This window comes from Hipposideros armiger, unplaced genomic scaffold (assembly GCF_001890085.2).
Source record: "Hipposideros armiger isolate ML-2016 unplaced genomic scaffold, ASM189008v1 scaffold_110, whole genome shotgun sequence".
NCBI classification, from domain to species: Eukaryota; Metazoa; Chordata; class Mammalia; order Chiroptera; family Hipposideridae; genus Hipposideros; species Hipposideros armiger.
In genome coordinates, this window is record NW_017731460.1 from 2,764,042 (window position 1) to 2,778,562 (window position 14,521).

Here is a 14,521-nt window from a genome sequence, read left to right on the forward strand (position 1 = left end):
GAGTTCTTAACCATCGCGCCACTCGGCCGGCCCTGTCTATTTTTTAATCAATTGTTTTTTAATGTTGAATTGTATGAGTTCTTCACATGTTTTGGATATTACCTTTTATTGGATATATCATTTGTGAATATCTTCTCCCATTCAGTAGGTTGCCTTTTTGTTTTGTTGATGGTTTCCATATAGTCAATAATATCATAATAACTTTGTACAGTAACAGATGCTTACTAGACTTATCATGGTGATCACATCATAAGGTATATAAATGTTGAATCACTATGCTTTATACCTGAAATTAACATAATATTGTATGTCAACTATACTTAAATAAAAAGCCTGTCACAAAATAGTACATGATTCCATTTATATAAAGTTCAAAAACAGGCAAAGCTAGCCAATTTTGATCATGGTCAGAATAGTGATTAGATCTGGAGGGGATATTGATAATCAGGGCGTACAAGGGAGGCCTCCGGAGCCCTGGCAAAAGTCTGTATCTTGATCAGTGTGGCAGTTACATGGGTGTGTTCACTTAGTAAACATTGATTGAGATGGGTCTGATCATTACATGTGTATTGTATGTCACTTATGATTTGCTCACTCCCAGTGTGATTTAGCTACATTTTTTTTTTCAAAAAAATTAAAAGCTATTCTCAAGATGGAGTCAATTTCAGCATTAGCTTATTCTCCACCTCGTGTGAGAAATTCCCCTTCCCTCTCCTTGCTGGACTTAGGAATGACGTTGGGGTCACAAAACCAGCAGTGTTCACATCAGAGAAGGGAGGGGGCGTGGAAGAGCCCACAGGCTGCTGAGAAGGGAGGGGTGGAGGGCCGAGAAGATGCTGAGTTGGCAAATCCCTCTGGCTTCCTTGAACTGCCCAGATTAAATTTATTTTCTTTCGTGGAGTTTAGTAACCAGGAGACGTTCCTTTCAATGTTTCCGCTGCCGAGAGTGTGTGTTTTATACCCCAAACCCCTAATAGTTGGCCCCCTGCCTCGGCCCTTCTATGGCCCTGAGGACTGGCCTTAGCTCCGGCTCCTTGACCATTGTGTGTATGTCAGAGGTTACCTGGGCCCTCACTTCAGGTTCCAGGAAAAAAATTGCTTGGATATACAAATTGCTTGGGAGCCTTCTGCAGGCCTTATCTTAAATGCACGCACTGCCTCAGAATTCTCGGGGTGTTCTGGGGCTGACAGGCTCTTCTTGGCTGCTCTCCATGCTGCTGTCTTTTTGAGGGCCTGAAGGTGCCCCAGCTCCTGCCTGTGAGGACCACTGTCTGGGTTTCCACTCCTCCAGCCCTCTGCGGCTCACACGCTTTTTGTCCATGCTGCCTGCCAGGGTCTGCTGGGTGGCTTGGCTTGGGGCCCTGGGCCAACATTTCCCCACGAGTACAGTTTTTCTCTCTCTTTTTCCGTCTCTCTCGTGCGTTGGGTGGTTTCATCCTATCCTGGGTTTTGCTTCTGTAGTGATTTATCCTTTAACCAGAATGAGTCATGGTGCCGATTTTTATTTGTTCCAAGAGAAAATAGCAGAGGGCATTTATGAGCTGTGGTGTTGGGAGCCTGCGCTGGGAGCCTGAGCCAGGAAAAGAGTGAGTTTAGGATGTTCCTCAGAGATCTCCACAGTAATAAAGCCTGAGGCTGCCCCAGGCTTCACAACTCGTACTGTCATACTGTCACCCAGGAGGAGGGACGGTGTTGGATAAGATCTGTCATTCTGTCTGAACAACAGCTCCCGAGGCCCTTTTCCTCAAAACCTCTCTCTAGACACCCTATTCTTTCTTGGGGGGGGGGTAGGCCAGCATAGGGAGCTAACTGATCCAGCATCTGCCCATCGTAGACACTTTGCACACCTTCTCCTGTTTCTTCCTCATAAGAGCTCTTTGGGGGTCTCATCACCATGCCCATTTTACCGATGAAGAAACTGTGGTCCAGTAGGTGGATGTGATGTGCTCAAGTTCCCACAGCTTGGAAAGTGGCTTCACAGAGAAGGGGACTTAGGTTTGTGTGGTTCTGAGATCTAGACCTTCCCTGAGTAAGGAGCCACTGTGATGTGCTTTCATTTATCTGCTGAGGCAGAAGATCTGTGCCACCCTCCCCTCCCCGAGACACTGCTGTAACCCTGCAGCAAAGGGCCATGAATGAGAGGCTGGGAAAACTTGGGGCTGGGAGGGGAGGGAATGGGAGGACCCGAGGGCTTCACCCCTCAGCCTAGGCTTGAGAGCCAGTTTTTGTGGATTGATTCCTCGGTGATTACTTTTCCAGTCAACCTCAAATTCTACCATCAGTGGGCCTCTGGGTTTAGCCATAGAAGATCCTGGTGAAAATGCAAACGTGTTACCTGGAAAGGTCAGTTCATACAGCATTGTAAAAGGGATGCCTTATCCAAACTGGAATTTACTTTAGGTAGATACCACCTAGCAATCTTTTTTATTTTTTTAAAGAACAAAAGAAGTTTCCCGTGAGGTGATTCACTCCACAGTCACCTAGTAATCTTGAGACAAGAGACCCAGGATGGTGGATGACCTAATCCTTTGGCAGTTTTCACCTAGGCTCAAGGTGGAAATATCACAGGAGTTGGAAGCCATGGGACTGGGAATTGGGACACCTGGGGTTCAGTCCTGGCTCTCTCACTGACTTGCTGTGTGACCTTGATGGAGTCTCTTTCTGTCTCTGGGCCTCAGTTTCCCTGTCTGTAAAATAAGGGGGTTGGAGTAGACACTCAGACAAGGGGAGATGCCACAGAAGGTATATTAGCCCGGAAGTCCAGCTCCATCATGTTTACTGTCCATCTGGGCCTCCTGAGCCTGCTCCAGACACCCTGTCCCTTCCCAACCCACCTCTGCTTCTGGGAATTGGGGTCCACTGAAGACCACAGCAGTGGTGACCTTGTCTTCAGGGTCAAGAGACAGCCCCTCTGTCTGCGGTCTCCACCAGTGGAAGATGTGCATATGCAGAGAGGTTTCTGGGAGAGATGGCTATCTACCTGTGTCTGGCTGGTGCATTCCAACTCTGTCCACCTCTGAAGCTGAGGGTGCCCACCCCTCATGACACCCGCCTTTGGGAAGAGGTGGTGGTGGTGCGGGGGTGCTGGCAGGATCTGCACTTAGCCCTGGTGGAAGGTTTCTCCCAAGTCTGACAGATTTCTGGGTCTCCTTCCCCACGGCCTCAAGGTCCATACACAGGGCACCCAATCACACAGCCCTGTTGGCATCTGAGCACACAAGCCTTGAGTTAAGTTATTGAAAAGTAGGAGGAGGCAGAGGAAGGGTTAAGAGAGATGGAGGGGCTTTGGGTGGACAATAATAATGAGATATGGGCAGATCTCAAAAATATCCTCCTCTCCCTCCTCCCTACCCCACCTCCATCTGCACCCCCAGCTGTCTCTGGGCTCCCAATGCACCCATTTCCTCACACATGGGGGCACCTATAGTGGCTCAGGGAATTTTGTGTCTGCCTGTTGTCACCAGCTGAAGATACTGGGAACAGAAATCTCTAGGCTGGTGGTTCTGAGCGTGGTCCTCAGACCAGCAGGACCAGCACCACCTGTGAACTTGTTAGAAAAGCAAATTCTCAAGCCCCACTCGGACCTACTGAATCAGAAACTCTGGAGGTGGGGCCCAGTGATGCGGGTTAACAAGGCTCCCAGGGGATTCTGATGCAGCGGTTTGAGAGCCACTGCTCTAGAGCAGGAATTGCAGATGCTTTACATACATTGCAGTGAGTTGTTGTAAGATCTCTAGACTCGTTCTGTGTGCATGGATGTACTCAGGAGTAGTTCCTCACACCTCAAGGACTATGGGCCCATGGAGGTTTGCCCAGTGCTGTAAGCTCCCCTCAGCTGCTTCTTGGGGAGGCACTGGTGCGCTGCACCCCACCCTCCGGCTGGCGACAAGTATCTCCTACCCCTTTTCTCACAATTCTCCCCTCACCACACACCCTTCTACTGTACCTATGACCTTCTCTCCCTCCTCTACTCACACCTGCAGGCACCGCAGGGTTCTGGCCCAGGCCCCTCTGTCTCTCTTAACCGGCTCCTGTGAGAGTCTCTGTCCAGCTGAAGGGCCCTGTGCCCTGATGTGGGCTAGCCACCTGCATCCAGATGATCCTCAGATACTTCAAACCAATGGGACCAAAGCTTAGCTCACCTGTTGTCCCAAACTCTGTCCCCTATTGCTGGATCTTGCTTTTCTGCTTTTTCACTGTCTTCCCAGTCAGCAAAGGTGTCCTTAGTCATCTTCATCTTGTTTCGTCTCTGACCTCTCCTCCTTCTAATCTGACCCTAGATCAGTCTAGTCCAGCCATACTCGTTCCTTGCATATTCCCAGCTTCTCCCCATCTCAGGGCCTTTGCACTTTCCATTCCCTCTGCCTGGAATACTCTTTTCTCAGATATCCGTGATTACCTCACATTTCCCTTTCCTTCGGATCTCTGATTGCTGTCACCCTAGCATTGAGGCCTTCCTTGATGGCCTGCATAAGGTAGCAGCCTGCACCCCCACCCACTGCTTCCAAGCCCCCCTTACCCTGCCTAATGCTTCTTCGTTGCACATCTCACCATCTGACAGATGACGGGCAAATTAGTTTTAATATGTTTGCCCCACTAGAAGAAAAGCTCATCAGGGTAGGGACTTTATAATTTTGTTTACCATTGAATTCTCAGGACTTAGCACAGATTCTAAAGAATAAGTGAATGAACGATTGATGCTCATAAAGCAGGCCCCTTCGTCAAGAGCCCACCCCTTAGACCCTCCACTCACCAAGACTTCTACAGCCTTCCCACCAGACTTCCCCCTTCCTCTGTCAATTCTGTTCTCCATATGGTAGCCAAATTGATTACCCTAAAAACTCTTGTGACCCACTCTCCTGTTCTAAAACCTCCAATGGCTCCCCATTGCCCCCCAGATACAATCCTGTTGCCCTGGTAGTTAAGAATCTCCGAAGTATGATCCTCCTCCTCTTAGCCTTTGGTCTGACTGCTCTGCTTTCTGCACCTTCTCCTCCAGACATGTGGGACAGTGTCCTTTCTCTACATGTGGCGTCTTCTATTCCACCTCTGTACTCTCGCCCATGCCGTTCCCCCCATCTGTTATACTCTTCTTACCCATGTCCATTCTGCACATGGGACCCTACCCATCTGGAAGTCCTCTCCTTCATAACCCTCGCCCGATTCCCTCCGCCACCTAGTCCTGCTGAGTTAGTGATTCACTCTCTCCTACACGAACGCCCACAATCCTTTGGTGTGCCCTCTCTTGGTAATTATCATCCGGGATTGGGGCTCTGCGAGCATACGCCCTCTTTTCCTGGGCTCAGTACTCATTGTTCCCACACACGTTTATGTGAATCTGCTAGTGCTGGGCCCCGGGGATACCACAGCCTTGGCTCTGGTGGGACCAGCAGTGTAGCCAGTGAGGAGGGGCACGGCATGGAGGACTAAGGTTCCCCGCCAGCCTCAGGGCTGGGGCTGCTTCTGTTCTGTGCCCCCTTGGGCTTACCAAGACCTGGACTCCAGACCTAGCTCGAACACTTACTAATGATGTCACCTCTCTCTCGGAATCTCAGTTGCCTTGCCTGTGAGGACAAGCGTACTTGTCTTACCAGGTGCTCACGTCCCTGGATCTGTACCCCCAGGGAATTCACCATGGCCTCTGAAAGCCCACTGAGTTTCAAAGGGGTCCCCTTTTGGAGCCCTTGGGTGTTGTCAGGCTCCTGCTCCCCCATGCCCTCAAGGGGAGGGGGCAAAATGCCCCGCCTTGCCAACAGCTGAGGCTTCTCTCTCCAGGGGTGAGAGCTTCAAGGACACACTGGAAACTTGGGGGGCCCAGCTCTGTGTTATCTCAGCATCAGGAGGCTTCCTGCTCCAGGAGACCAAAGGCTTGGAGAAGCCCTCTGCAAACCCTACACCGGACTTCTGGGACATCAAATGATCTTAGAAGCCAACTGACTTAATGGTTTCAATGTACATGCATTAAGGTCATGTGGATTAAATTTCTCTGAAAATACACAAGGGCTTAAGAAGCAGGGGCAGGGAATACTCAGCCTGGGAGGAATTTGTTTTCTCTTTTTCTTTTTGTGTGTCTGTAGTGTTGTTATTGTTGCTTAAACCCAGGCATGTGGAAAACTATTCAAGATGTCTGAAGCACTGGTGGACAGTCAGCTTTGCATAGCTTGAGGTCTGAGTTGGGGAAGGAGTGGGCAGAAGGTGAAGGGTTAAGAAAATAAAGTGGCAGCCCCACCAGGTGTGTCCCCTCTCCTGTAGCCATTTACATCAGGACATTCAAGGAGTCTCACAGCCTGGTCAATGGGGGAAGACAGCTGGTGGGTCCTTCTCTGGGGCAATGCTGGGACCTGGATTCCAGGGCAGGGGCTGGGGAGTGATGCTATTTCCTATGGGTGTCTTCCCCACCCTCAGTGGAGATGGTGATTCTCAGCAGTCCCGGTCTCCCTGCTAGAGTTGCCTGGGGAGCTTTTAAAAATACAGATTCCCTGGCCCAGGAAATGCAGACCAAGGCATGTCAGCTCTGCCTTAAGGACTGAAAGCCAGGTCCGCACCCAGGGGTCAGGAATAGTCTGGGCCATGGGCTGAAGCAATTCCAACACAAGGTGGGAAGTGATCTGTGCATTAGAGAGACGGCTTGGGGAAGGTAAGGCCATTTTAGGCAAGGAGAAGGATCCAGAAAGTCTTCATGGAGAAAGTGGTCTTACAAAATGAACATAATTAACACCAGGTCATATTTTGTCTTGTATTGTTTTTAAATTACTTCAAGGGTATTAGTGTTGCTTTCTGAACTGGTCTGTGAGTTATTTGAGAGTGAAACAACGTCTTACTCAAATCAATATTTTGCAGAGTCTAGTGAAATTTATTAACACATGCTTAATAAACAAATACTGGTCAAAACAAATTCTATCTTGGAAAAGCCAGTTCCATGGAATCTTTAACCCTTCATATCATGCAAAGAATATGGATGCTGTGCATCTCATGTCCAGGCTGGTTGAGAGAAGTTCAAATAATTAATTTCGTCTTTCAACGTATGTACTTATGAACATCTACTAGGGATTATACCCCTGATTTCAGGAAGAAAGACAATGAAACAGGTAATTACAATCTAGTTTAATACATGTTTTCTCAGAAGAAGTGATATCTAAGTTGGTAAGAGAATATGAAAGAGGGCTTTCAATTCCAGCCATAAACAATGATGAAAGCTAGACGAAATATATAAAACAATGTTTTAGGCACTGGGCAGCAGTCAGTGCTAAGCTCAATACCTGAGGAAACTGAGGCAGAGGAGCTAAACCCGCATTCACACCAACTCTCTCTCTGTGAGGGCACTTTCCTTATTGATCACAGGGAAATAGAGTCCAAAGAGAGCAGCAGCCTATTCCCAATAAAAGCATATGTCCATCAAAAGACATATATAAGAATGTTAATAGCATCTCTATTCAAAATAGCCAAAATGGAAACAATTTAAATATCCATCAACAGTAGAATGAAGAAATAAATTGTGATATAGTGCTACAGTGGAACATTACACACCAGTGAAAAAGCATGAAATAGAATACATTTGTCAATATGTTAAACCTCAAAGACATCAGGCGGAGTACAAGAGGTCAGGTACAAATGAGCATCTACTGTATGATATCATCTGTATAAAGTTCAAAACAGACAAAACAAATCTGTGACAATAGGAGTCAGCATAGCAGTCACCTGGAAAGGCACTGACTGGGCGGGGGGCACAAAGGAGCTTTCTGGGCAGCTGGGGATGTTCTATGTCATGTTCCGGGAGGTGATTACACAGGCACATACATATGCAGGAGTTCACTGAGCTGGACACTTCAGATGTCTACACGTATTGTATCTAATTATACCTCAATGGAAAGGTATCAAGGAAGATACTCCTTTACAAAAAAAAGAAACCTATCTATCTATCTATCTATCTATCTATCTATCTATCTATCTATCTATCTATCTATCTATCTATCTATCATCCGCTCTGGGAGAGCCTGCCTGATCTGAGTGCTGGGCTGAGGGGATTGTGGAAGGTAGGAGAGGATATCATGGGAGGAGGGAACAGCATGTGCAAAGGTCTGGAGGACAGGAAAACCTGATATAATGCAATCTGACTAGTGTTGAGTGTTGAGCACAATGAAGGAGGTGGAGGAAGTGGAAGGAGAGGAGGCTGGGAGGGTAGGCAGAGGCCAGATTGGAAAGAGGGCAGCATAGGACACTAATCGCCAGTGTTTGTGTGGTCCCTGAACTTGGCAAGGGCTTCTAAGATGGCCAAGCAGAGGCTGGCCCTTTCTATCTCAGGAAAGAAGGAAAGCCTTATCATCTGTCGGGTAAAAACCAATCAGAGGGAGGATTAACTGTACATGTGCATGAGGGGTCTTATTAGGTGGATGAAAATGTTTTAAATCTGATTGTAGTGATGGCTGCACAGCTTGGTCAATTTACTTACAAATCATTGAATTGTACACTTTGCAATGAGTGACTTTTATGATAGGTTAAATATAACCCAGTAAAGCTATTTTAAAAAGTTGGAGGAGAATCCTTCCCTCCTCTTGACTGCCCCCACCCCAGAGGTGTCCCTGGGATCTTTCTGACCCCTCTTACCACTGTCTCGCTCTCACTTCCCTCAGCCCCACCGCTGCCTGTGTTTTGACTTGTGAGCACATTCACATCCATCTCCTCAGACACCCCACAACAACTCTCCAAGCAGCCAGGTTCAGAGGCACTGTCCCCACTCAGGAGACACTGAGGCCCCGAGAGGAGATGGGAGGGTGTAACTAACTATTGGTTCCTGGGTGCCTGCTAACGGTGCTGTCACATAACCAGGAGAAGGGGTAGGTGGTCATTCCCATTTCTCAGATGAGAAGATTGAGGGCCTCTGAAATGGAATGCTCAAGCTTTCATAGGCAGGGGTGGAACCCATGTAGCCTGGACTAGAAGTCAAGTCTCTGGAAACAGGCATGTCTACATGTGAGGGCCAGTCTGGCCGCCGCTTGGCTCAGGGACAGGATGGTGGGCCGGGGGTGGGAGGGTCAGGGCTGGGTGGGGTGGCAGCCCTCACTCACCACTTCTTGCCGCTGATGTCGTGCTGCTGCACCGTGTAGCCAAAGAAGGCGTCCCTGGAGCCAGAGATGACCCGGGGCTGCCTGGTGTCCATGTTGAAGGTGTCCGTGAACCCTGGGGTGGGGAGAAGAGGAGAGGAGTCAGGCAGGTGGAGTTCTGGGCCCCAGGGGTATGGGGGGCCCCACTGGCAGGTCACCTATCTTGGAGAGTCTAGGCTGGGGGCGGAGTATGTTCCCCTATCTTGGGGAGCCCCTCTGTGGGGTGGCTGAAGTAGTCCCTGCTTGGCCGAGTCCACAGTCGGATGGAAGAGGCCCAGCCCCTGCCTTGTGGGGGCCATAGTCTGATAAGGGAGGCATACAACCTATTTTTAGGGAGACCCAGTCTGAATTGGGAAAACCAGTCCCTTCCTCAGAGACTTTCCAGCTGCATGGGGGAGAAATATCTCCCTTTCTCCATCACTCCTCTCTCCACCTCTGCTTCTTCCAGCTTCTGCTCGTCTCCTCTTCCCTTTTTTTTCCTCTCTTTTCCCTCTTCTCTCCTTCTCTCACCCCTTCTCCCTCTCTTCCCTTCTCTCATCTCTGTCTGCTAAAGAGTCAGGGAACTGAGTTCCAACCTCCCCCCGCAAGCCTGGGGTCCTAGTGGCCATGGCCCCAGCACTGCAGAGCTCTGCCTGGCTTTGGCAGGGGCCGCTGCTTGTCTGGGGCAACTGAGGCAAAGCAGAGAGACAGTCCCAAACCTCTTTTACCCTGGCCCCCAAAATCTTCCCTGTTTGGTGAAATCACATGTCAGTTTCCACCTGGTGGACAGCTTTAGTGTTGAGCCAAATACTTTTTGCCCCTTTGGCATCCTTGTGTCCAATCACAAGCCGTAACAACTCACATCGGTGTGGCAGTTTGGATTTCTGCCATCATTTACCCTCACAGGACTTGGGCGAGCGAGGAAGCATTACCCACCATTGGCAGAGGAGTTTAGCCCCAGTGAGGTCAGGAGGCTTGTTTAGGGCTGCACTACAGGGCGGCAGCAGCAGCAGAACTAGGAAGGACCTCAGATGCCTGCTTTGTGACGTCTCCCCTCCATTTTCAGGGCATCTTTGGCCTGTTACACATCTAAGCCATGCCTCTGCCCAGTTGTCACTGTGAACAGGACTATCAAACTTGGGACTCATGGGGCTTAAGGGGTGGAATCCTACCACAAGCCAAAACTTTCAGACCACTGAAAACCAATCAGCAGAATAGAATTTTATCATTGCTGCCCCTTCCGTGTGTAGGGCACTTTATAAGTTTCAAAGAACATTCACATGTATGTTATCATTTAATCTCCATGACAACCCTGTGATGTGGGCAGCAAAAGGGAAGCCAAGGGTCAGGGAGCTGAAATGACCTGCCCGAGACCCCAGAGCCCGCGGGATAGGGACTCTGACGCTTAAGCTTGTCCTGCAAGCATCCTGCTGTCCTCCCCTGGGCACTGGCCCCTGGTCTGAGTGCCCTGGGGCACCTACTTGAATAAGGCCTATTGCACAGGAACAAGTGGTTTTTTCCACACTTTTTTCTTTGCTCAGCAAATGGATATAGTGGCCAAAAGTTCCATCATAAGAGTCACAGAATTAGAGTCCCCACAAGCAAAACTGGGATACCTCACAGTAGGGGTGTTATTATAGATATGTATTATCTCACTTACTCTTGTCAATAGATTATTAGTGCTGCCTGGAGCAGTGATTTAAGAAAGGTTCTGAGGTCAAATCTGGGCTCAGTGGGCAAGACTAGTGTGATCCATAAGTAGTACCTGCTGCAGATACAGGAGAGGACAGTGGTAGCAGGTGGTTATATAGCTGCCAACCCTGTCTTCGTGATTCTTAATCTGCCACATGAATTTAGTTTCGTGGCCCTAAGTGGAAGTGGGAGAAGAAGAGTGTGTTAGACCATTAGTGCCTTATTCACAAAGTCCAGACCATGAATGAACTTCTCAGCCTGGAATGCAGTCGGCAGCCTTGGGGAAGAGCACCCTGGTCAGGCGAGGACAGGGGGATGAAAGAGCCAGTGAGGGCACGTCATGGAGGTCAGAGATACCAGTGTCAAGTGTGCAGCGCTGGGAGGTAAACAGAAGGTGGGTCAAGAGTGAGTTGCAGACAAGGAACTCACTCTCTCCAACTTTGTCCAAGGATTGGACACACACACACACACACACACACACACACACAGGGGCACATGTACATACCCACATGCGTGCACGCACACAGAAATGCACAGTGCATGTACACACATGAACACATATACATACATGCACACACATGCACAGGCCACAGACAATACCTGACTGTGGGGCAACACTTTATTTGAGTCCCTGGCGCCCCCTGGAGATGCCCCTGATGGTCCATAGTCCTCCCCTGCCTGCATCTGGCTCTGAACAAGAGGAAGGAATGCTCTGACAGGAAAGCCAGACCCACGCACTGCTCCCAAGCCTGCGGGGGAGTGAGAACCAGGGAAGATGAGGCCATAAACTGTGCTTTCGTGGCCTTCCCACTATCAGTGCTTCTTGTGCAAACACGGCCAGAAGGATTTTTCCAAGACCTGTCAGATCCTATCACGCCTCGTCTCCATCAGTTTTCCACCCCACTCACAGTGAAAGCCAAACTCCTACCTGCCAGGCCCTGCACGAGCCCCCCCATCTGCCCCTCATTTCCTGTCCTCCCCTCCATCCCTCTGCTCCAGCCACACTGCACCCCTTGCTCTTCCTAGATCATGTCGGACCTGTTCTCGGCTCAGCATCTTTGCCCTGGCTGTCCCTCTGCCTGGAATGTTCTTCCCCCAGTTGTCTGCATAGCTCACTCCCTCAGGTCATCAGGGTCTCTGTTTCAATGCCATCTTGTCCATCACCAGGTCACCCTGTCACTCTTATCCCCTTATTTTTCATGTTTCCTCATAGCGTTATCACAGACATATTGCATATCTACCTGTTTATTTTCACATGGCTCATATTCTAGAATATTCATATGTTCTCTAAGTGCCATGAGCTGCTGCTATCTCCTTACTGTTGTATCCTTAGTTCCTCAAATAAAGATCTCACTCATAGTTAGTAGTCATAGATATTGGTTGAATGGTTAGCGATCATTTGGCTGGGATGCTTTCTCCCATCAATGAGGAAGAGGAAAAAGAAGACAATATTTATTGAGCACTGATATATTCTAGGCACTATTCTAGGTATTTAACCATTAATTTTATATTAATTACTTAAACCTCACCAACCCTGTGAAATATATATATATATATCTCGTATATATAGCTCTGGGAGGTTACATAAGTTGTCCCAAGTCACTCAGCTGGGAGGAGGTTAGAGCAAGTAGCTTGGGGCACTAGGGTGATATGTTATCCCTGGGAGATCAGCCTTTCATACAAAGGACCCACTACCAGGGAAGGTCTTCCCTCCTGCCTTTAGGTCTCCCGCTCCTCTACCTTTGGGTTTGATTGGGAGAAGCAAAGAGAAGCAAATGAGAGACAAGGCAGAAGCCCTGCGCTCCTTCTGTCACTTAGGGCTCTGTCTAGGACCAGTCCTGTCTCTCCCAGCATCCCCCAACCCCAACCTCCTGGGGGCAGGATTAGTGAAGTCTGGCCACAAGGAAGAGGACAAAACCCCTCAGGCTGGGGCACCAAGTTACAAAGCTCTGGTTTCTTCCCCCAGTTGGCATTTGCTTCTGACCAAACTGAACCAACCAGAGACTGGATTTCCTAAAAGTGATGTCAAGTCTGTGGCCCTAACCTCGGCCCTGACGAGCTCTCTGGCTGTTCCTCTGATGGTGCATGGCTTTCATGCTTGGGGAATGTATTCTGCTCAGAGATTTATGAACCCCAAATACCAACAAAACAAAACAAAGTTGTTTTTGACGGGAACCAACAGGCCAGATGCAGTGACACTGGAGCCGGGTTGGGCAGCTTGCCACTTTTCTGCCCTTGATATTGATGACAGAGGGGGGAAAACCACAATTCCTGGGCTGCTGTCCTATGGACTGTAGCCAAAGTTATATCAGCGGCTGCTCCCTTTTTCAGAATCTTATTTGTCTTTTAAAAAAGCATCAGTGAGTCCCAAGAAGGCACTGAAATCACAGCGTGGAGCTTGAGCACCAGTGGGGCCCATGGTTCGCAAACCCATTACACCACGCTAAGTTGGAGGCCACTGCCATGTCACCAAGTGGAGCAGTCACAATCCCAAATGCTGAGGAACACTGGCCAACATTCGTCTAGAGCAAGGGCTGGCACACTTTTGAAGCGAAAAAGCCACCAGGGGCCAGCAAACTGCGGCTCGCGAGCCACATGCGGCTCTTTGGGTATGTACATGTGGCTCTGAAGCAAAATTGAAAATGAAAATAAAACTATCAGAGTTTCATTTACAAAAATTTTAAAGGATATTATTCACATAATAGTGATTATGTAAAAATTTATTTATGGCTCTCGAATAATTTTTAAATTGTTGTGAGGAGCAGGATTGGCTCTTCCAGGGATCGGCGAACTTTTGAGATGGAACGCACCCAAAGAGCCGCATGTGGCTCGTGAGCCGCAGTTTGCCAACCCCTGGTCTAGAGACTGCAGTCAACTCCACATCTCCACTCTAGTTAAGTAGTGTCTGCTGTGCGTCCACACTGCGCACACCCCTCACCCCCCGCCTAGATGTCGAGTAACTAAATATCTTCCAGGCGTCTTGGGACAAAGTCCAAAATCTCCGCAGTCCCAACACCGTTTGAGCCTCCCCAGCCTCATCTCGTGCGAGTTTTCCTCTGGCGCTCTGTGGTCCAGGTACAAGAGCTCCTTTTTGCTTCCCAAATGCACCTTGCTTCTTCCCACCTTGGGGGCCTTTGCACATGCTGTTTCCTTTGCCTGGGCCTCTATGATGAACTTCTCATCACCTTCAAATCTCAGTACAAATGTCACATTCTTCCCCGGCTCCTAGAAACCTCCCTGACCCCTGATTATACCAGATCTTGCCTAACGATCTCATCACCGGTCATACCTCACTAACAGGTGACGGGTGCCTCCTCCTTTCCTTATCACAGTTAGTAATTGTACACAATGGATGGGATTCTTTGATTACTCCTATCTCCCCATCAGGATAGTGACTCCACGGGGTCTGTTTACTCATTGCTGGACCCAGCATTGAGCTGGGGCCTAGCCCCAAACACGGGTGAGGGGTGAGAAGGACAAGAAGAGAGTAGAGACCCTGCCAGCTTGGGGCAGAGACCTTTGGGAACCGCAGGAAGAGAAAATGCAACACTGTAACCAGAGTTCCATGGCTGTTAGAGAAGAGAGGGACAGCTGTGGGCTGGGGCGTCAGGAAGCTTCTGGAATATGATCTGGCCTTGAAGGGCAATGGGTAGGAATCAGTGAGGTGACCCAAAGGTGGGAGGCAGGGATTCCTAGTGCGAATGTGAAGGTGGGGCCAGGGGAAGGAGAAAACACCAACCTGCCTGGGT

General features: G+C 49.1%; 1 protein-coding gene across 1 annotated transcript in view; it reads right to left on the reverse strand.

Annotated features, from left to right (window-relative positions):
- Nucleotides 1-14,521, reverse strand: part of ITGA11 (integrin subunit alpha 11) — a 125,277-nt gene that overhangs the window by 85,061 nt on the left and 25,695 nt on the right. The window contains exon 2 of the mRNA XM_019647254.1: nucleotides 9,066-9,177. Within this exon, the coding sequence (XP_019502799.1) occupies nucleotides 9,066-9,177 (112 nt within the window). The remainder of the gene's footprint in view (nucleotides 1-9,065; nucleotides 9,178-14,521) is intronic.